General features: G+C 59.1%; 1 protein-coding gene across 1 annotated transcript; it reads left to right on the plus strand.

Moving 5' to 3' along the window:
* The first annotated feature begins 400 nt into the window (after nt 1–400).
* Nucleotides 401–21,591, plus strand: PLEKHN1 (pleckstrin homology domain containing N1). Its single transcript, XM_066202957.1, has 15 exons — nt 401–484; nt 1,967–2,066; nt 5,911–6,057; nt 6,349–6,429; nt 7,492–7,579; nt 9,755–9,879; nt 10,526–10,675; nt 10,898–10,978; nt 13,281–13,350; nt 13,462–13,616; nt 13,952–14,146; nt 16,017–16,277; nt 18,363–18,545; nt 19,697–19,745; nt 20,410–21,591. The coding sequence occupies exons 1-15, from the start codon at nt 405–407 to the stop codon at nt 20,601–20,603; spliced, it is 1,959 nt and encodes a 652-aa protein (XP_066059054.1). The 5' UTR covers nt 401–404; the 3' UTR covers nt 20,604–21,591.
* Nucleotides 21,592–23,191: the final 1,600 nt, after the last annotated feature.

Genomic DNA, 23,191 nt, shown 5'->3' on the forward strand with positions numbered 1-23,191 from the left:
ACAGCAATCCTACAGCGAGCCCGGGGCGATCCTACTGCGATCCTACAGCGATCCTACAGCAAGCCCACGGGGATCCTACTGCGATCCTACACCAATTCTACAGCGAGCCCGGGGCGATCCTACAGCGAGCCCGGGGGGATCCTACAGTGATCCTACAGCGAGCCCGGGAGGATCCCACAGCGATCCTACAGCGATCCCACAGCGATTCCACAGCGATCCTACAGCGATCCCACAGCGATCCCACAGCGATCCTACAGCGATCCTACAGCGATCCCACAGCGATCCTACAGCGAGCCCGGAGCGATCCCACAGCGATCCCACAGCGATCCTACAGCGAGCCCGGAGCGATCCCACAGCGATCCCAGAGCGGCCCCACAGCGGCGCGGGCCCCGGGCGCTGCCGGCATGGGGAACATCGCCTGTGTCCCGCAGGCTCCCGGCGGCTTCCGGAGCTCCTTCCGAAGGAAACCCTCGCTGAAGAAAGAGTGAGTGTCCCCTGGGGGTGTGGGAGCGGGGCTGGATTTCCTGCGGGATCCCTCCCCGGGGGATTTCCTATTTTTCCCGGTGGGATTTCCTATTTCCCGGCCAGGATTTCCTATTTCCCAGTGGGAACTTCCTATTTCCCAGTGAGGATTTCCTATTTTCCCCGGTGGGAATTTTTCTATTTCCCGGTGGGGATTTCCTATTTTTCCCAGGGGAATTTCCTATTTCCCAGTGGGAATTTCCTATTTTTTCCGGTGGGAATTTCTATTTCCTGGTGGGATTTCCTATTTCCCGGCAGGGATTTCCTAGTTCTCAGCAGAGATTTCCTATTTCCCGGCTGGGATTTTCTATTTCCCAGCGAGGATTTCCTATTTCCCGGTGGGTTTTGGGGTGCTGGGCACTGCCAGAACCCCGGCATCAGCTTTCTATCTTTAAATTTATTTCTTATATCTTTAAATTTAATTTTTTATATCTTTAAATTTAAATTTTTATATCTATCTTATGCCAGCCCTCGGGAGAAACTGAAGTTAATTTTTTGTTTGGGTAATTCGGCTCCCCCTGGGCGGGACATGGTGCAGGGACACCTGATATTCCCATTTTTCACTTGGGAGGTGTTTTATTCAGAGAGAGGGGATCCCTTGGGGTATTTGGGGTAAAAGAGAGAGGATCCCATGGGGAATTTGGGGATTAAAGAGAGGGGATCCCATGGGGAGTTTGGGGTAAAAGAGAGGGGATCCCTCAGGGAATTTGGGATAAAAGAGAGGGGATCCCATGGGGAATTTGGGGATTAAAGAGAGGGGATCCCATGGGGAATTTGGGGATTAAAGGAAGGGGATCCCATGGGGTATTTGTGCCCTGGGGTCTCCCTCCAGGGCCCTGTGGTGGAGCCAAGCCCCCGAGCTCCTCCTGCCCCACTGAATCCCAGTTTCCCACACTGGTGGGGGGGGGGGGGATTATCCTGGTTTTCTGTGGGATCTGAGGCAGGAACTGCAGGGAAATCCCAGCCAAGAGCTCCCAACACCTCCCAGCAGCACCAGTGGCTGCCCGGGGCTGGTGAGCACGCCGGGAGAAACTGGGAGAGGGAGGAAAGGGACAGGGAGGCCGCCGGGGCAGAACTGAACCTTCTCTGGGAGTATCTGCGGGATCCGTGTGGATCCATCCCCGGAGCTGCCAGGGCTGGGTTTGCTCTTTGTGCTCTGCCATGGCAACGCCCGGGCCCCGATTTTGGGGCCACAGATGGGCCAAGCTGATCATCTGGCTGAGCAAAGAGCTGTAAAAAACCAGAGAAACGCCAGCAAAATTCCCGTTGCTGTTCTCCCAGGCTTTGTCAGCCCTTGGCTGGGCTGGGATGACTCGAAAGCCCGTGACAAATCCAGTGTCCTGGCTTCCTCCTTTCTGGGCAGGATTCACCCTGCCTCAGCCTGGCTCTGTGTTCCCAGGAGTGTTTTAAAATTGTTTTTTTTCCCCCCCCCTTCCCTCCGTAGCCAAAACGGCAAGAAAAAGCTGCCCAGCTTTTTTGGGATCGATGGAAGCCAGGAGAGAGACACGACCACGGATAAAATCCTGCAGTACATTCCAGCAAAGGCGAGTTCCAACACCTCCAGCCCCTTCCCCGCTGCTCCGGGGGGTTTATTCCCACCCACCCGTTTATTCCCACGCGTTTATTCCCAGGACAGCACTTGGAGGGGACCTTGGGCTTGGGTCTGTCCTGAAGAGATCCCGGGAAGGGATGAGCCCTTCCCAGAGATGAGTTCCCTGCCCGGGGTCCATGTGCAGGGGTGGAGGGGACCTGGCTCAGGCAGGGAGCCCAGCAGGGGACGTGGGGACATGGGGATTTAGGGACATGGGGACATGAGGATATGGGGATATTAGGACGTGGGGATATAGGGATGTGGGGATATGGGAACATGGGGATTTAGAGCATGGGGACATGGGGATATGGGATATGGGAACATGGAGATAAGGGACATGGGGATATGGGGACATTAGGACGTGGGGATATAGGGGTGTGGGGATATGGGAACATGGGGATTTAGAGCATGGGAACATGGGAACATGGGGATATAGGGACATGAAGACATGGAGATATGGGATATAGGAACATGGAGATATGGGACATGGGGATATGGGGTCATGGGGACATGGGGACACAAGGAGTTTGGGGTAAAAGAGAGGAGATCCCTCAGGGAGTTTAGGGGTAAAAGACATGGGGACATGGGGATATGGGAACATGAGGACACAGGGACATGGGGATATGGGACATGGGAACATGGAGATATGGGATATGGGACATGGGGTCATGGGGACATGGGAACACGGGGACACTTTTCTCTGGGTTCTTTTGTTCCTGTGTCACCCGCGAGGGGCGGGAGAAGCCGAGTGAGCTTTGGCAGGTGGGATGATTCATTCCCACGCCAGAATCTGACGGAGCAGGAGCGGATTAACCTGAGCCTGGGAAGGGACTCAGGCAGGGTGGGGCTGCCCCGGGCACGGCCCGGCCCTGTGCCCGCATTCCCCCTTTTCCCAGCTCGGGGAAAGCAGAGGGAACCCAGGAACCCCCCCGAGGGCTTGGTGGGTCCCGCTGGGTGGGCCAGGGCCGTGGGTGGAATTCTGGGGAGAGTTCAGGCTGCGGCTGGGTGTTTGTCAAATCCTGGGAAAGGGAAACTGAGGCGCGGCCGAGGGAATTCCAGGGAAGGCTCCCTGTGGGAATCGGCTGGAGCCAAAGGTCAGACAGCAGAACCCAGGTCCCGGCTGGATCCTGGATGCGTCCCTGGGGAATCGGGATGAGCTGTCAGCGTGAGCGGAGCAGGAATCCTGGCAAAGGTCACGGACTGGGAGATCGCTCCCAGTTCCCTGGGAATCCAGGGAGTGCAGGGAAGGAGGGTGGGGCAGGATTTCAGCCTTTACCCCCACCCGGAGCACAGGGGATGCAAACTCCCTGCTCGGCCACGAGCTCCCTGTATGGCCTGGAGGAAATCTGGGCTTTCCCCCTCTCCCGCTGATTTTTTTGGGAACATCAGGGCCGGGTGGGAGCAGCGGAGCTGCCAGCACAGGTACAACCCCGCAGGAGGTGGCATCACCCTAACCCCGACCACGCCAGGGACAGGTGCCATCCCTGCGCCCCCAGCGACCCCTGCCCTGATTCCCACAGCCCCCGGTGACAGCCGGCGGGGCGGGATGCGCCCCCAGAGCCGCTGCTTTGGTGTTTTTCTCCTGAAACAGCAGCTCCGGGAGCCCCCGGGGGGCTGAGAGCTCTTCCTGCCGCTGATTCACCGCGGGGCTCGGGGGCTGCAGGGGCTGAGCAGTTAATGAGTAAACTCGCTCTACCTGTAGGGTGAGAACATGTCGGGGCACTCGCAGCTCGCCGAGCCCCGGCAGGGAGTGGGTTTGCGGGGATGGGCAGCGCCGGGATAACGGGAATGGGGCTGGGGGAGAATCCCAGAGGGAGGGAAAACCTTTTAGCCAGGAACTTTGGGCTTCGGCTGAGGCATCCCCATGGGCTGGGAGCTGGAAGGGCTGCAGATTTCAGGGATGTGATCCCGTTAGGGAAAAAGTTTTTATGGAAAGAGTGGTAAATACTGGAATTATCTGGGGAGGTGGTGGAGTCACCATCGCTGGACGTGTTTAAATCAAGCCTGGATGTGGCACTCGGTTTAGCTGAGGTGTCGGGGCTGGGTTGGACTCAATGGTCTTGGAGGTCTCCTCCAGCCTGGTGAATTATTAGGAAAAAGTTTTTTATGGAAAGAGTGATAAATGATCTGCCCGGGGAGGTGGTGGAGTCACCATCCCTTAAAACAAAGCCTGGATGTGGCACTTGGGCCCAGGGTTTAGTTGAGGTGTCGGGGCTGGGTTGGACTCGCTGATTTTAAAGGTCTTTTCCAACCTAGAAATCCCATGATCTTGTGATTCCTTTTTTCCATGGCCTTGGAGCTGCCCCTGTGCTCATCCATCTCCTCATTCTCACTGCCAGCCCTCCCAGGCTTGCCCGGAAGTGGGAAATATTCCATTTATTCCTTGGGAGCTCTCCCTCTTTCCCAGGGCTGCATTCCCAGCTCCCAGACTGCTTCTCCTGGGAAATTTGGCTGCCACGCCCCAGGCAGCGGCAGTGCCCCGGCAGCTGGTGGCTGCTGCTGTTCCTTATCTCCGTGCCCACGATTTTATCACTTCACCCTCTCCCCACTCCCAGGTGCTGCTGGTGCCCTTATCCGAGCCGTGTTTTGTTATTTGCTGTCCCCGTGACCAGCTGCTCTTTGCTCTGCGTTTGTGGCACAAATAACATTTTTTTCCTGCGCTGAGCTGCCCCAGTGAGGCCTTCACTGGGCTCCCAGTGTGCTCCCTGAATTCTGGGAATTTCCATAGCTGGGAAATTGGAGGGAGGATTTCAGCAGGAAAGGGTTAAAAACAGTGTCCTAAAAACAGCAACCCCAATGCAGCGAGGCCCTGGAAGGAGCCCCGTGCTCTGCAGGTGAAAGGCTCCTGATCGCTTTTGGCCCCTCTTCCTGGTTCCCAGCTCCATTCCCAGTTCCCAGCTCCATTCCCAGCTCCATTCCCAGTTCCCAGCTCCATTCCCAGCTCCATTCCCAGTTCCCACCTCCATTCCCAGTTCCCACCTCCATCCCCAGCTCCATTCCCAGTTCCCAGCTCCATTCCCAGTTCCCACCTCCATCCCCAGCTCCATTCCCAGTTCCCAGCTCCATTCCCAGTTCCCACCTCCATTCCCAGTTCCCACCTCCATCCCCAGCTCCATTCCCAGTTCCCAGCTCCATTCCCAGTTCCCAGCTCCATTCCCGGTTCCCAGCTCCATTCCCGGCTCCATTCCCAGCTCCATTCCCAGTTCCCAGCTCCATTCCCAGCTCCATTCCCGGCTCCATTCCCAACTCCATTCCCAGTTCCCAGCTCCATTCCCGGCTCCAGCCCCAGCTCCATTCCCAGTTCCCAGCTCCATTCCCAGTTCCCACCTCCATCCCCAGCTCCATTCCCAGTTCCCACCTCCATTCCCAGTTCCCACCTCCATTCCCAGTTCCCAGCTCCATTCCCGGTTCCCAGCTCCATTCCCAGCTCCATTCCCAGTTCCCAGCTCCAATCCCAGCTCCATTCCCAGCTCCATTCCCAGCTCCATTCCCAGTTCCCAGCTCCATTCCCAGCTCCATTCCCGGCTCCATTCCCGGCTCCATTCCCAGTTCCCAGCTCCATTCCCGGTTCCCAGCTCCACTCCCGGCTCCATTCCCAGCTTTAGGGGATCAGGGTATCCTCAGGCTCCCAGCCCCGGCCCCACGTTGGCACGGAGACCCGACAACAAACAGCCCATCCTGGGCACCTGCCCAGGGCGCCCGTCCCAGGAATCCCTGCTGGGAAGATGTGCTGGGAATGTCTCTTCCACCAGCTCTGATCTGGTTTTTTTCTTCCCACCCCCGTATCCTCGTTACAGATCATCCAGAAGCAGGAAAACCAGAAGGAAAACTTGGACCAGAGGCTCCCCAGCCTGTTCAAGAAGGGCCGGAGGAAAACGATCGTCAGGAATTTGGGCAAAATGATTTATTACTCCAAGGTCAAGTTTAGGTTCCAGCACTGCCAGGTAAACCCGAGGCACCTTTTTTTTGGGGGATGGGTTTCTCTGCCCGGGGTGGTGCGACCCCGCAGGGCTGGGAAGGGAGGGGCAATCCCGGGAAATGGCCCTCGTGGAGAATTCCCTGGGCTGCTCTGCCCGCCTGCTGCCATCCCTGTGGGCACCTGGAAGTGCTTCCATGAGCCCTTGGAGAAGATTTTCCCTGCAGGGATCAGCCTGGGATGCAGGGGGAGGCTGGGAGGTGTCCTGGGATAACCCCAAATTGTCCTGGGATAACCCCAAAGGTGTCCCTTTCTGCAGGAGGTCAACAGCTGCTTCCTGGAGCTCTTCCAGTCCTACCTGTACTTCCAGTCCACGGGTCCCAACGGCCTCACCTACCAGGTAGGGCCTCACCTGGGCGTGCTGGGCTCCGGGGGAACAAACTCTGGGAGATGTCCCCAGGTCCCTTCCCGGGGATGCCAAACTCCAAAAGGCTGTTTTGTCCCAAAGCCTGTCCCCACACCTGCTCAGGGTCACCTGTGGGCTGCCCAGGGACAGGCAGGGAGGTGACCTGGAGGTGACCCTTGTGCTGAGCACCGAGCACAGGGAGCTGAGCCCCAAAATCCCCCTGGCCCTTGGTTCCCATGGGGGTCTTGGCTTCTGGGAGTTCTCCATCTCCAGGCTGAGCTTTTCCACCCTCAATTATCCTGTGGGAGAAGGTGGGGGAGAGAAACCTGAGCCTCGGGGAGCTCTGCCGGCAAACCACTCATGAATCTTTTATCCTGGCGGTGCCGGGGAGTCACAAATAATGGATGAAGTGCTCTGCACCACGGCCAGGCAGCCACAGCTGTAAAACAACAACCCCTGAGGTGTTCCCTCTCCCTCCACGCCAGTGAGGAGCTGAAACTGAGCGTGGCTGGGAGATGACTGTAAGATTAGTTCCTCTCAGAAATGATTGATTGGCCTTTGGGTGACTTGAGGTTGGCATAAAACGTGAGCAAAACCTCTCCAGTCACCCCTTCCACCGAAAATTCCCGAGACAAGCAATGTCCCAAACCCTCCTGGCTCCTTTAGAAACGGAGTTTGTTCACGGTGGAGGAATTAACAAGGAATTAATGTGCCCCCAGGCATTGGAGCCATTAGCATCTTTCACGGAGCTCGTTTGGGGAGCCCAGAAGAGGGAGGACAAAGTTGTCACCTGCTCCTGGGCTTTGTCAGGGCGGGGAATCCGAACGCCCAGGGTCTGGCAGCTGGACAGCTCCGTTTTCCTTTAGGGTCAGTCCCATCCTTTCTGTTGTTAGACCACAGTTGTTTTGCTGAGGTTCCTCTCGAAATGAAAAGGAAAAAAAGAGAAAAAACCGCCAAACCCCCTGTGGATTATAAAGCTATTTCTCGGCGTGGCAGAGGTTTTGCTGCAGGATGGAGCCCAAAGTAACCCCCCCCCCCCCCGCTGTCCTTCCCCAGGGGCTGCTGCCTCTGAAGGAGCTGGAGGTGCGGGAGCTGGGCGCCGGGCAGAGCCCCGGGCAGCAGGAGCACGCCTTCCACATCTCAGGTGGGTCTGTGGGGGCTGCTGGGGCTGGGGGAGCCCGGGCAGGGGCAGTGGGGTGTGCCAGCCCCAGGGAACGCCCGCGGGGAGATGAACCCGGCTTTTCCGCTGGGATTTACGGCTTGCCCTGCTCCCCAGTGCCCGGGGCTGCCACAGGGACATGTGGGGACATGTGGGGACATGTTGGGACATGTGGGGACATGTCGGGACAGTTCCCACCTCTGCCCAGTTGTTGGAAAGAGGGAATGGAGAATTCCTTCTCCCGTCTCTGTTGGGTCAATGGAAGGAAGGAATGGAGCAGAATTCCTTTTCCACCTCTGCTGGGTTATTGGAAGGAAGGAATGGAGCAGAATTCCTTTTCCACCTCTGCTGGGTTATTGGAAGGAAGGAATGGAGCAGAATTCCTTATCCTACCTCTGCTGGGTTATTGGAAGGAAGGAATGGAGCAGAATTCCTTATCCCACCTTTGCCCAGTTACTGGAAGGAAGGAATGGAATAGAATTCCTTCTCCCTCCTGTCCCGAGGGCAGGGAGTGACCCCGAGGGCCCGAGGAAAGAGGAAGGAGCCCGGGGCCGGCCGGGGCACAGGGACGTGTCCCTGGGCCCCGGGGCAATGGCCGGGGCTGAATTCACAGCTCAGACTGCTCACAGCAGCCCCAGGCGTGTCCCGGGAGTTCCTTTCCTCATTTTCTCTTCCTTCTGGGCCCTGTTTGGATGTGGCAATGGGCGATGCCCTCGGGGTGTGTGCCCCGGGGGAGGGGGTGACAGTGCCACCCCGAGGGTCACACTGCGGGTCACGCCTTGGCACCACGGGATTCCTGCTGGGTTTAATTCGCGTTTTTATAACCCCTGGATGCCCGGAGAGCAGCATCACACTCTCCTGGCTGCTCTGGGATCGCTGCATCCTCCTTGGAAAGGCAGGGAGAGCGCGGGAAGAGGAAGCAGGGAAGCTCCAGAGGCACGGACAGACACGTGGATGCCCGGCAAAGACCCAAATTGCTGTCATGGGTTTGGAGTCACTCCGGGAGCCTCTGCCCCACCTCGGCTTTTGTTTACCGCGAATTTCCTGCCCGGCAGACAGCTCCTCCAAGGCTCAGCGAAAGGTTGTTTATAAATAATGCAGGAATTAGGGCACTAAAGATACGGCGGGAGGGCAAAGTCCCGCCTCGATCCGCCTTATCTGCGTCCTGCCGAGTCCCGCAGAGCCACATCCTCCCGAGCCCGCAGCAGGCAGGGCTCGTCTGTGGGGCTGCAGTGGTGAATTATTAATCACAACATCCACTCTGCATCCTGCCGGCGGTGCTTATTGCCCTGGCCGGGCTGTGTCTGCGGCCGAGGGTGTGGGAGCAGGCTGTGCTCATGCTCCGAGGTGCCTGAGAGCTGGAAATATTAAAACCCAGGAGCTGCGGGGATGTGTGGAGTCATCATCCTCGGCTCGGCTGGGTGCGGGTGACGCCGGGTGAGGCAATCAGTGAGCAAAGTGTGTCAGGAACAAAGCGGTGCTCTACAAACGGAGAGCCGGGCTGAAACTGGGAGATGACACCGGGATTTCTGCCCGGGGAGCAGCACCCCTGGGACAGCCCCTGCCCGCGGGGAGCCTTCCCACAAACTGCTGCGAGGCGTTGGAAAGCTGCAATCCGCCCGTGGAGGTCGGGCTGGGCTTTTGGTGCCGTCTTTGGGATTTGTTCTTAGCCCGGTTTGGGGTCCAAAAGTGTCTGGTGGTCACAGGGCTGGGTGTGTCTGAGAAAGGGGCCGGGGCAGCCTCGGAAGGCTGGTGTGACAAAGGGGTGACAGGGAGGGCTGGAAGGGGGTGACGGCAGGGCAGGGGTGTCCCCAAACCCTGTGGTGTGGTGGGCAGAGTGTGGCAGCTCTGCCATGGCTAAAGGATGGCAGGAAGGGCTGGAGGGGGGTGACAGCAGAGCTCTGGTGTCCCCACAGCCCTGGAGGGCTGGGCAGGGTGGCAGCTCTGCCATGGGGACTGGAGGGAGGTGACAGCAGAGCTCTGGTGTCCCCACAGCCCTGGAGGGCTGGGCAGGGTGGCAGCTCTGCCATGGGGGCTGGAGGGAGGTGACAGCAGAGCTCTGGTGTCCCCACAGCCCTGGAGGGCTGGGCAGGGTGGCAGCTCTGCCAGCTGATCCCGAGGACGCTGCAATCCTTGCTGTGCTCACCCCGTGTCTCCCAGGCCCTCTGCTGAACCCCCTGGTCGTGTTCTGCCCGTCCGAGGCCGAGCTCAGGCAGTGGCTTTACCACCTGGAGAAGCAGATCCAGCTCTGTGGAGGGAGCCTGGCCCTGCCCCTGCTGTCCCAGGTGGGTGTCCCACGGCCCCGTCCCGCTGCCAGCCGGGACATGGGGCTGGATTCCCCTTGGGGGGAAGAAAAGGTGCAAAAAAGCTTTCCAGAGGGGTCTGAGAGCCACTGGCAGGGGGAATGTGCTGGAAGGAAGAGCTGCCACCCACGGGTGCCACCATGAGCACGAGCTCCGTGGGGTCAGAGCTTGGCTCAGAGGAGCTCTCACGCTCTTGGGTGTTTGTGCAACCAGCCAGAGCTTGCAAAACATCAGGACGAGGAGGCTGAAGCCTAAAAAACAGGCTCAGATTCAAGAGATTGTCTTTCCCAGCCTCTGAGGGTGTTTTAACTCCCTCCCCACTTGTGGAGCAGAAATATCCCCCTTGGAAAGGCATTTCCAGGTGTGGAGAACGATTTTCCATTCCCAGCTGGAAAACTGCCTCCTGCCCAGATCTATGGATTCTTTCCCACTCCTGCCATGCCAAAAAAGTGTCCCCAGATGGGGCCAGGGCCTGGCTGGAGCCAGGGGAGGCCGGGAGTGCTCCTGGGATGGATGGAGGGAGGGATGGAGGGATGAAGGGATGGAGGGAGGGATGGAGGGAGGGATGGAGGGAGGGATGGAGGAATGGATGGACGGACGATGGATGGACGGTATGGGCTGTCCCTAGAGCGGCTGGACACAGAGCCAAGGGGACAAGGAGGAGCTGCGCTGGTCCATGCAGAACCTGCCCGTGCAGGAGTGGAGAGGGACCCAGCGGGAATCCCTGGGAGAAATCCTCTGTGTGTCCAAGGTGAAGCTCCAGCACCTGCCCTTCCAGGTAGGACACGGCTCTGGGGAGGGATGGAGGGATGGAGAGATGGAGGGATGGATGGAGCACAGGGAAGCAGCCCGGCTCTCCCCAAACCCATCTCCCAGCCCAAGGAAGCAGCCCAGCTGCTCCCAGACCCTCGCTGCCGGCTGCTGTCAGGAGGACAAACCCCGGGGCTCCCCAGCTCCCAGCCCAGGCTGTCCCCAACCCTCTCCCTGTCTCCTTCCCCAGGAGCAGCACGACCGGCTCCTGGTGCTCTACCCCTCCACTCTGGTGATCGTGTCCGAGGAGCCCAGCGGCCTCTGCTTCAAGGTGAGATCCTCTGGGAGCGTCCTGCTGCTCCCTCCCGTGCCACCTGCCCTCCCCGGTGTCCCCTCCCGTGCCACCTGCCCTCCCGGTGTCCCCTCCCGTGCCAGCTGGCAGGGGGAGCAGGCACGGGGCTGCTGCAAGATCCCTTCCCACGAGAAACACCCTGCCCTGCTCCGGCAGCCCGGGGGGAAGGAGCTGCCTGCCGAGGAGGAGGAGGAGGAGGAGGAGGAGGAGGAGGAAGGCTGCGCTGGCACGGAGCCCGGCCCTCCTGCTCCAAACAGGAGCTGGCATGGCCCCAGAGCGCCCCTGAGGGGGCTTTGCCTGCCAGGCTCGGTGCCAGGGGACCAGTTTGGGGCTGGGAGCAGGCTGGCAGCGCAGGGAGGGGAAGGGAAGGGGAGGGAACACTGCTGGCATCGTTCTCCCCCTGCGGGAGCAGCAGGGGGACAGCAGGGACAGCAGGGACAGCAGGGACAGGGAGGAGCACCCCAAGGGATGCCAGAGCAGCTCCTGGGCCGGTGGGAGCAGCGCTGGAGCCGCAGCACGGGCGGGCTAAATTCAGAGCCGCCCTAAATTCACCCGGCGCCATCCCCGGTGGCACTTGGGGACACAGCTCACGGCTGGTGGCTGGGCTGGGTGATGCTGCAGGGCCTCTCTCCCCTTCCCTCCCCGCCGCTCCGTCATCTCAAGCATCATCTGATGGCTCCCTAAGAGCCCCCGTGCTCCCTCCGCTTCTCCCGGGCGGGAACAAATGCGCCAAAAGCGGCGGTGACCCGTCTGTGACCCCGGAGCTGCTGCTCTGCTGCATCCCTGAGTCACCGAGCCGGGGACGAACAGCTCTGCAGAGCTGCAGGGCTGAGTGTGAAATCCGCCCCGAACCCGCGCGGCCTGCAGAACGCTTTTATTGGGATTTTTATTGGGATTTTATTGCCATTGTTATCCCCGGGAAGAGCAGCTCTCTCTCCTCGTGGCACAGCGGCTCTGGGAGGCGTTTTCCAGCGGCTGGGACACGCCTGGGGCACAGCCCGGTTTCGGGAACGTCCTGGGAACGGGGCACGGCACAAGGGCTGGGCTCTCCCATGAGCTCAACTCTTTGGAAACCCCAAAGCTGCGTTCCCTTCCCAGGCGGTGTTCCCTTCCCGGGCCCTGCTGCCTTCCCACGGTGCCGGGGCTGATTCACGGGGCTGGCACCGGGAACCGGCTTTTCCAGCGGCGTGTCGGGGCACGGGAGTCTCCTCCCGGGGCGCTTCCCTGGCCCGACTCCGGGCTGGGCGGGCGGGGGAACAGCCCCGGCCCTTTTGTTCTGCAGGAGCTGCCCCGGCCAAGGGTGTGGGGCTGGGATGAGATGGGATGGGGCTGGGAAGGGAGAGGATGGGGCTGACCCCGATCCTCCGGTGGGAAAAGGCCCTGGGCAAGGTGGGAAGCAGCGAGGGGGAGCTGCTGGAGGAGTGGGTGGGATGCTGGTGAGCTCCCCGAGGTGCGGCTTTGCGCACGGGGCGTCTCTGCACCCTCGGGGGTTGCTGTGGAGGGGAGGATGGAGCACCGGTGCTGCAGTCGTGCTGGGGGCAGGAATCTCACTGGGATGTGCAGGATGAAAGAATCCTGCTGGGATGTGCAGGAGGCAGCAGGAATCTCACTGGGATGTGCAGGAGGCGGCAGAAATCCCACTGGGATTGCAGGATGCAGCAGGAATCTCACTGGGATGTGCAGGAGGATGCAGGAATCTCACTGGGATGTGCAGGATGAAACAATCCTGCTGGGATGTGCAGGAGGCAGCAGGAATCTCACTGGGATGTGCAGGAGGAGGCAGCATGAATTTCTCTGGGATGTGCAGGAGGATGCAGGAATCCCACTGGGATGTGCAGGAAGAGGCAGGAATCTCACTGGGATGTGCAGGAGGATGCAGGAATCTCACTGGGATGTGCAGGAATCTCACTGGGATGTGCAGGAGGAGGCAGGAATCCCACTGGGATGTGCAGGAGGAGGCAGGAATCTCACTGGGATGTGCAGGAATCTCACTGGGATGTGCAGGAGGAGGCAGGAATCCCACTGGGATGTGCAGGAATCTCACTGGGATGTGCAGGAATCTCACTGGGATGTGCAGGAGGAGGCAGGAATCTCACTGGGATGTGCAGGAATCTCACTGGGATGTGCAGGAGGAGGCAGGAATCTCACTGGGATTTCTCCTGTGGGAGCAGAGTTTGGCTGCCCAGCTGCCTGCAGAGGCTGCACCCCAGAGCCGTGTCCCCGGGCACGGCCACGAGCTCTGCTGTCCCCGTGTCCCCCAATCCTGCCCCTCTCTCCACAGGGAGAGCTCCCACTCAACGCCATCCAGGTGCTCTTTGAGGAGAATGACAAAACCTCCTTTCTGATCGAAGGTGGGTCCTGGCAGGGGATGTGGGCCGGGGCTGGAGCAGGAGGATTCCCGTTCCCGAGGGGCTTTCCGAGGCCCCCAGCCCGGGCTCAGCCCTGGGGGATGTTTTTTCCAGGCCGACTGATCAACTCCATCCGCGTGAGCTGTGGCAGCTACCAGGACTACCAGGAGTGGCTCTACTGCCTCAACACCGCCCAGTTCCGCAACGCCGACTCCTCCCTGTCGGGCTCCGAGGGGATCTCGGGGGCCAGGATCCCACAGCCCAGCCAGGTGAGTGATCCTGTAGGGTCAAATCCCCACAGCCCAGCCAGGTGAGTGATCCTGTAGGGTCAAATCCCCACAGCCCAGCCAGGTCAGGGATCCTGGGGGATCAAATCCCCACAGCCCAGCCAGGTAAATGATCCTGGGGGGTCAAATCCCCCACAGCCCAGCCAGGTCAGGGATACCTTTTCCTGCTGGGCACCCCCTCATTCCCCTCACTCACCCCAAAACCAGCACGTCCCACACCCCAGGCACAGCCATGGGGACACGAGGGCTGTGTCCTCAAGGGTGTCCCTGTCCCCAAGGCTGTCCCTGTCCCCAAGGCTGTCCCTGTCCCCGTGCAGTTCACCAGCAGTGGCAGAGGATCCCTGAGCTCTGATGGCCGGACCAACTCCTGGGCGTCCGGAGGGCGAGTGACCACGCTGACCCAGCTGTCCCAGACCAGCGGCTCCCTGCCCGACGGTCACTCCTTCCTGCTGCCCCCCGAGGGCCGCCTGCTCGAGGAGCCGCTGTCCCCCGGCTATTCCCAGCCTCTCCATGTGAGTGAACCCCAAACAAAGCCCGGGATGCCCGTGGGGATCCCCCTGGGATGGGGCTGGATGCCGCATTTGGGGCTGGCTGTGTTTGCTGTGGGGTTGGAGCAAATCCCTGCCCGGAGCCTGGGCTTGGCCCGGCTCAGCTTGGTCAGGGAAAAGGCTGCTGAGGGATCCCAGTCCCAGTCCCATCCCAGTCCTAGTTCCATTCTCATCCCACTCCTATCCCAGTCCCACCCCAGGCCCAGTCCACAGGGGCACTGTGGGGTCTGTGGTGTCCAGGACGGGCACTGTGGGGTCTGTGGTGTCCAGGACATGCACTGTGGGGTCTGTGGTGTCCAGGACACGCACTGTGGGGTCTGTGGTGTCCAGGACATGCACTGTGGGGTCTGTGGTGTCCAGGACACGCGCTGTGGGGTCTGTGGTGTCCAGGACATGCACTGTGGGGTCTGTGGTGTCCAGGACGGGCTCTGTAGGGTCTGTGGTGTCCAGGACACGCACTGTGGGGTCTGTGGTGTCCAGGACGGGCACTGTGGGGTCTGTGGTGTCCAGGACGGGCACTGTGGGGTCTGTGGTGTCCAGGACACGCGCTGTGGGGTCTGTGGTGTCCAGGACATGCACTGTGGGGTCTGTGGTGTCCAGGACGGGCTCTGTAGGGTCTGTGGTGTCCAGGACACGCGCTGTGGGGTCTGTGGTGTCCAGGACGGGCGCTGTGGGGTCTGTGGTGTCCAGGACACGCGCTGTGGGGTCTGTGGTGTCCAGGACACGCACTGTGGGGTCTGTGGTGTCCAGGACAGGCACTGTGGGGTCTGTGGTGTCCAGGACGGGCACTGTGGGGTCTGTGGTGTCCAGGACATGCACTGTGGGGTCTGTGGTGTCCAGGACGGGCACTGTGGGGTCTGTGGTGTCCAGGACATGCACTGTGGGGTCTGTGGTGTCCAGGACACGCACTGTGGGGTCTGTGGTGTCCAGGACGGGCTCTGTAGGGTCTGTGGTGTCCAGGACGGGCACTGTGGGGTCTGTGGTGTCCAGGACACGCACTGTGGGGTCTGTGGTGTCCAGGACACGCGCTGTGGGGTCTGTGGTGTCCAGGACATGCACTGTGGGGTCTGTGGTGTCCAGGACGGGCTCTGTAGGGTCTGTGGTGTCCAGGACACGCGCTGTGGGGTCTGTGGTGTCCAGGACGGGCACTGTGGGGTCTGTGGTGTCCAGGACACGCGCTGTGGGGTCTGTGGTGTCCAGGACACGCACTGTGGGGTCTGTGGTGTCCAGGACGGGCACTGTGGGGTCTGTGGTGTCCAGGACATGCACTGTGGGGTCTGTGGTGTCCAGGACGGGCACTGTGGGGTCTGTGGTGTCCAGGACATGCACTGTGGGGTCTGTGGTGTCCAGGACACGCACTGTGGGGTCTGTGGTGTCCAGGACGGGCACTGTGGGGTCTGTGGTGTCCAGGACATGCACTGTGGGGTCTGTGGTGTCCAGGACATGCACTGTGGGGTCTGTGGTGTCCAGGACACGCGCTGTAGGGTCTGTGGTGTCCAGGACATGCACTGTGGGGTCTGTGGTGTCCAGGACATGCACTGTGGGGTCTGTGGTGTCCAGGACATGCACTGTGGGGTCTGTGGTGTCCAGGACGGGCACTGTGGGGTCTGTGGTGTCCAGGACGGGCACTGTGGGGTCTGTGGTGTCCAGGACATGCACTGTGGGGTCTGTGGTGTCCAGGACACGCGCTGTGGGGTCTGTGGTGTCCAGGACACGCGCTGTGGGGTCTGTGGTGTCCAGGACGGGCACTGTGGGGTCTGTGGTGTCCAGGACACTCGCTGTGGGGTCTGTGGTGTCCAGGACGGGCTCTGTAGGGTCTGTGGTGTCGTTGCAGAGCCTGGCCCAGCCCGGCTGGCCCAGCCCGGGGCTGTCCCCGCAGCGGGAGCTGTGCAGGGGGAACAGCAGCAGGAGATCCCAGGGCAGGAGCGGCCAGGAGAGGAGCGCGTGCGGCCTCGTCCCCCCAAACCCCAAAGGAGAGGCGCAGTCCCCGGTGTACCACGAGCCCTACACAGCCCACGGCTCACAGGGCACACAGGGCACAGAGGGCACACAGAGCTCGCAGCAACAGCCCCCGGGACAGCTGGAGATGGGCAGGGTGAGGGGCCACGGAGGGGTGGGGTGGGGATGGGTGTGGGATCAGGACGGGCGTGGGACGGATGGGGATGGGGATGGGGATGGATGTGGGATCAGGATGGACATGGCATGGGGCTGGATATGGGACGGTGCTGGATGCAGGATCAGGAAGGATGTGGGATCAGGAGGGGTGTAGGATCAGGAGGAATGCGGGATCAGGAGGGGTGTAGGATCAGGATGAAGGTAGGATGGAGCTGGGTGTGGGATGGGGCTGGGTCCTCCTCCCTGGGAGGAGCACGGTTCACCTTTCCCTGCCGGTGCCGCTGGCAGCGCCGGGGGCCTGGCAGGTGCTTCAGGTGTGGGAGCTTCTCCCTGGGAAAAGGGGAGGAGTGGGAGGGGAGGCTGCTCGGGGCAGATGGGGCAATGCCCCCCAGCTCCTGAGGCAATCCCTGGGTGGGAGTTATTGCCCCATGGAGCACAGCCTGCTCTGACACGGCCTTTGCGGCGTGTCCCTTCAGCTTCCCAGGGTGATGCCACTGCCCCACCCCTCGGTGACTGTCCCTTCAGGAATTCCCTTTGCTGAGCACAGCCAGGACCCAGCCCCACCATCCCACCTGGACGAGCAAAATTTGGGATTTCACAGCCCCTCAGTGACCTTCCCTTAATTCCCCTCTCTGAGCACAGCCAGGACCCAGCCCCACCATCCCACCTGGACGAGCAAAATTTGGGATTTTACAGCCCCCCCTGGGTTGGAGCTGCCCCGTCCCCGTCTCCATCCTGCCTCGGGGCTGAACAGAGAGCTGGGTGGGGATTGAGGCCTCAGCAGCTCCCGGCTCCCCCTTTGCACTGATCCCTTCGCTCCCGGTTCAGCTGGGACTGAAGTTCCCCGTTCCCAGTTCCCTGACTCAGCCCCCGGGCTCCGGGAATTGTACCCGGGGCTGTTTCCTTTCCCGGCCCGTCTGAGGAGGGACGAGGAGACTCCGGAGCAGCGTTTGGGGCTGGGGCAGGGCCGGGCAGAGCTCCTGTCCCTTCACCCCGGGGCACAGGGGAACAGGTTTCCCCTGTGTGATCGCCCCGGCCAAAGGCAGGGATGTGAGCCAGACTCCCGAAACTGGAGATTCCCCAATTCCAGCCCCGGAGATGAGTCAGAGCCACAGACCACCCTGCCCACCTCCCAAAAAATCCCGGCCCTGATAAGGGAGTGCCTTACGGCCACATTTCAACTGTGATAATTGAACAGGGAAAGATTTTCTGAGTCATTCACCACCCTGGGGTGACCCTCCTTCCCTCCAGGGTCCCTCTGCATCCCTTGAGTCGATTTTATCCCCCTGGCCAGCTCCCCCCCGTGCCTGTGGATCACTGGGAATGCCCCATGGCGCCTCTCCGTCCCCTCCCAGAGGAGGATGAGGATGGAGAAGAATTTGTGGGGAGGGCAGAACCGGCGATCCTGGCTCGGCCTGAAGGTGCTGCCAGCAGGGCTGCGTTTCGGGTGGCGGGCACCCAGGTGGGGCAGCACCCAGGTGGGGCAGCACCCAGGTGTGGGGCACTCAGGTGGGCATTTCCCAGGTGTGGAGCATTTCCCAGGTGAGCATTTCCCAGGTGTGGGGCACTCAGGTGTGGGGCATTTCCCAGGTGTGGGGCATTTCTCAGGTATGGGGCATTTCCCAGGTGTGGGGCACTCAGGTGTGCATTTCCCAGGTGTGGAGCATTTCCCAGGTGGGGCATTTCTCAGGTGTGGAGCATTTCCCAGGTGGGCATTTCCCAGGTGTGGGGCACTCAGGTGTGGGGCATTTCCCAGATGTGGGGCCCTCATGTGGGCATTTCCCAGGTGTGGAGCATTTTCCAGGCGGGGCATTACCCAGGTGTGGGGCATTACCCAGGTGTGGGGCATTTCCCAGGTGTGGGGCATTTCCCAGGTGTGGGGCCCTCATGTGGGCATTTCCCAGGTGTGGAGCATTTCTCAGGTGTGGGGCCCTCAGGTGGGCATTTCCCAGGTGTGGGGCATTTCCCAGGTGGGCATTTCCCAGGTGTGGGGCCCTCAGGTGGGCATTTCCCAGGTGTGCATTTCCCAGCCAGGACCCAACCCGTGATCTGGTTTCTGTTGCAGTTCCTGCCGTGCCACGGGCAGCCCGGCCCGTGTCCCCAGGCGCTGTCCCCGGGGCGGTGGCACTGCCAGCCCCTGCCGGGGGGGCTCGGCAGGGAGGGGCCCCCCGGCCCCATTTACAGCACCCCGGGCCCCCCACGGCGGCCCCGGCCCCGGGCACCCGCACACGGCTCCTACCTGGGGCAGGTGAGGATGGGAACACACCTGGGGAGGGCGGGGGACACTCGGGGGACACTCGGGGGGTGCAGGGGACAGTCAGAGGGTACAGGGGACACTCGGGTGGACACTCAGGGAGTGCAGGGGACACTCGGGGGGTGCAGGGGACAGTCAGAGGGTACAGGGGACACTCGGGTGGACACTCAGGGGACACTCAGGGAGTGCAGGGGACACTCAGGGAGTGCAGGGGACACTCAGGGGGTGCAGAGGACACTCAGGGGGTGCAGAGGACAGTCAGAGGGTACAGGGGACACTCGGGGGACACTCGGGGGACACTCAGGGAGTGCAGGGGACACTCAGGGGGTGCAGGGGACAGTCAGAGGGTACAGGGGACACTCGGGTGGACACTCGGGGGACACTCAGGGAGTGCAGGGGACACTCAGGGGGTGCAGAGGACAGTCAGAGGGTACAGGGGACACTCGGGGGACACTCGGGGGACACTCAGGGAGTGCAGGGGACACTCAGGGGGTGCAGAGGACAGTCAGAGGGTACAGGGGACACTCGGGTGGACACTCGGGGGACACTCAGGGAGTGCAGGGGACACTCAGGGGGTGCAGAGGACAGTCAGAGGGTACAGGGGACACTCGGGGGACACTCGGGGGACACTCAGGGAGTGCAGGGGACACTCAGGGGGTGCAGAGGACAGTCAGAGGGTACAGGGGACACTCGAGTGGACACTCGGGGGACACTCAGGGAGTGCAGGGGACACTCAGGGGGTGCAGAGGACAGTCAGAGGGTACAGGGGACACTCGGGTGGACACTCGGGGGACACTCAGGGAGTGCAGGGGACACTCAGGGGGTGCAGAGGACAGTCAGAGGGTACAGGGGACACTCGGGGGACACTCAGGGAGTACAGGGGACACTCGGAGGGTGCAGGGGACAGTCAGAGGGTACAGGGGACACTCGGGTGGACACTCGGGGGACACTCAGGGAGTGCAGGGGACACTCAGGGGGTGCAGTGGGACACCCCCGGGGTCCCAGCCTGCCCGGGGTGGTCCCTGCAGGGCTCTGGGCCCTTTGCCCAGTGCCAGGGCCCGTCCTGGGCAGCGGGGCCGAGGCTGGTGCCCTGCGGGCACTGTCCCAGCTGTGCCACCCTCACCTGGCTGTCCCTCTGTCCCCAGATCTGCTCCCTGCCAGAGGAACACCTGGGACCTTCTCTGCACGCCCCAGGTGAGGCCCCTGGGCTGCTCCAGCCCTCCTGACCCTCGTCATCCTTCCTGGGGCCCTTCATCCCTCCCTTTCCCTGGGTTTGTCACCTGTCCCATGCCCCCGTCACCTGCCCTGTGCCCCTGGCACCCTGAGGGACCTGCCTTGCTCCAGACACCCTCCCCCTGCTCTGGGATCTTCCTCCTCCTCCTCCTCCTCCCTCTGTGATTTCCTTCCTCCCTGCTGGCTGAGACAACCCCTGGGCTGTCCCCGATCCTTTTTCCCGTCTGTTTCCCCCTTTTTTTACATGTCTCACCTGGTCTGAACAGAAAATATTCCCCAGGGTTATGAGGGACAGGTCCTGGAAGGGATAAAGAACTCCGCCCCAGCTGGTTTGAACAGAAAATATTCCCCCAGACTTACAAGGGATAGGTCCTGGAAGGGATAAAGAGCCCTCCCCCAGCTGTTTTTCACAGCTGATAATAGAACACAAACTTCTGGTCACACCTCGCGTTTCAACCCAAGACAAGAGCTCAGCACAGCGCCCATTTAACGACAGAAAAGAAAAAAGAAAAATAGTAATCCTTGTTATCTTGTTGACACAAGATACAGACTTTATGGGTCTATAAACAAATAAATACATAAAATATCCCCAACATAAAGCGCGTTCCTGCCCCTTTCCCCGCAGGCGGGAGCGGGGACACCCACGAGGTGACAGATGCCACCTGTCCCTGCCGGGACTCCGCCTCTTACCACGACTACGCCGAGCTGCAGAGCTTCCACAGCGACCTCAGCTACGACAACCTGTGGGAGGCCGAGGAGAAGGCGCTGGGCTCCCCCTGCAGCCCCCCTGCTGCCGTCCAGCACATTTACCACGTCTAGGGGCAGCTCCAGGCACGGAAAAAAAGAAAAAAAACCCGGGGGCTCTTCTCTCGTCCTCCGGGAGGCGAAGGGAAGAGCCCTGAGCTCTGCTCTGTGCGTGACCTGGGCAAGTCCAGGGCTCCCATTCAAAAAAAAAAAAAGGATCAGGTTCCCTCAGGTTCCCTCAGGTTCCCTCAGGTGAGAGGGACTCGGTGTTCAGACGCCCCTCCAAAAATCAAGGAGTGAAAAAAAAAAGGGGTCGGGCTCCCCCAGGCTCCCTCAGGTTCCCTCAGGAGCTCGGTGTTCAGATGCTCCCCGAAAATCAAGGACAAAAAAAAAGGCGTCAGGCTCTTTTGGGTTCCTTCGGATTCCTGCAGGAGCTGGGTGTTCAGAGGGAGCAGCCACTCAAAAGCCAAAACCAAAGTGCCTGGATCAGTCGGATTCCTTTGCGCCGGAGCCCTCAGCTGGTCCTGTTGCAGTGAAGGGAACATTGTGCTCTTCTGCGTGGTCTGGGCGGGTCCAGGGGTCCCATTCCTGCCCCGAAATTTTGGGGTGGGGGCCGAGCACAGCAGCCCCGGCCTGAGTTCAGCAGGGTGCTCAGGGAGAACGGCTTCGCCCCCCGAAAATCAAGGAGTGAAAAAAGGGGTCAGGCTGCCTCAGGGGACAGAAACCTCAGGGTTATAATTTTCCACCCTCCCAGGGCCAGATCTGTTCCAAGTTCAGCAGCAAACCCAAATATTTTCACCCTGGGCTCTAAACCCTCAGCCTTTGTTCCCTGCAAATCCAACGCGGCGACAAAACTTCGGTTCTTCCCTCTGGTGCGACCACGAAAACTTGTACTTGAAGATCTCTGGTTGTGTTTTTGTGGTTCGGTTTGTGGGGTTTTTTTTGGGTTTTGTTTTTTGTTTTTTTCAGGATGCATCCAGCAAAGGTTTACATGTAAAGTCTGAGCGGGTTCTGTGTATATAAATGTAAATGTGGCCGAGTTGAAGAGCAATTTAATTTTCTAGCTGTGGCTGGTGTTCAGTTCTGTAAAACCTTCAGGGCGGGTGTGGGGTCGGGTCTTGGGGCTGTTGTTGTTTTTCCTCTCAGGTTTGCTCTGGTTTTGGGGAGGATTTGTATCAGATAACCCAAAAAAAAATCAATTTATTCCCAACAAAACCGTGCTGGGGGGAATCTCAAGTGAGATTAGGAGATCCCAAAAAAACCCTCCATGCCCCGAGTGAGCACTTTGAGGGTCACCATCACATTTTAATCGATTTGCAACAGCAACACCTGCAGTGTTCAAAGCAGGGGAAACCCCCCTCGTGTTGATATTAAAGTTTCCTGGTGGATTTTGGTGAGATTGGACAATTCCAGCGCTCATCCCGTGGGATAATTTCTTTTTCTCTGCCATCCTCTGCTTGGATGGAGGGGAATTTTTGTCCCTGGGGGCTCTGGGGAGTGTCCAGGAGGATTTCCAGACTCCAGAGTGTCTCCAGTTCCTGTTTTCCCTTAATCCTTTGACGCTGTTTTACACCACATCGACACAGACTCCGAGGTTCAAAAAGCTAAAAATGACTTTTATTTTTGGGATGTGTGTCCCTTTTACACCGTTTCACACAGACCAGTGTGATGGGGGACACAAAGGCAAAAGCTCTTCACTCACATCGGTCGGAGCAGAGGGACAGCAAGGAGAAATCCCTCCCAGGGAAAGGAATGGATAACAAAGGTACAGCTACAAAAACATTTCTCCTGTTTACAGAAAATTCCCTGGGAGAAGAATTTCGGAAAACCAAAACACAGAACCAGGTTACAATCCTTGACCAAAGTCCCCACAGAGTTTGTCCCTCAAAGAATAAATGGTGAAATTTACGGGGAAAAAAAATTAAAAATCAGCAGAAAGTGGAGCTTGTAACCTGCTCCTTTGGCTTTGGGAAGAATTCTCAGTAAGACAACGCAGGGTGTAGCAAAACCCAGCCTGTTCCTGGATTTTTAAATTTTATAAGTTGAAAATATATAATTTATATATAGAAGTATATTATATAAATAGATGTTGTAAATAGACATTATAATTTCATATTATATTTAATATAATATACTTTATATATTTATATATTTATATATTTATAAATTTATAGATATATTTAAATATAATATATAGATATATTTAAATATTAAAAGATATATTGATTTTTAAAAATATAACATTATAAAAATTAATTTTTAAATTATCAATTGATAAACGTATCGATATATGAAATTTTAATATTTAATCATCTAAATATATTTGTGTTTATTGTATATTTATATTATATATAAATATATAATGTTATTATATATATAGTTATATGTATTTATATATAATATATTTTTAAATATAGAGAGAAAAATATGGATATTTATATATTTTTATATATATTTATATATATATCTCCGCTCCGGGCTGTGAGGAGCAACTCCCCGAGCGCCCTGTGGGTGGGAGAATCCACCAAAAAACGCGGAGAAATTCTCCCTCTGCCCTGATGGGGCTGGCGCAGCGTTAACACCAAAAAATCCCTCTGGAGGGCAGCGAAAAGCCGGAGAATCCCCAGAGAAATGGGGGAAAAAGACAGGAAAATGGGAAGAAA

The sequence above is a fragment of the Chamaea fasciata genome, unplaced genomic scaffold (genome assembly GCF_029207755.1).
Source record: "Chamaea fasciata isolate MVZ Bird 193981 ecotype frontalis unplaced genomic scaffold, bChaFas1.0.hap1 SCAF_23, whole genome shotgun sequence".
Classification (NCBI taxonomy): domain Eukaryota; kingdom Metazoa; phylum Chordata; class Aves; order Passeriformes; family Sylviidae; genus Chamaea; species Chamaea fasciata.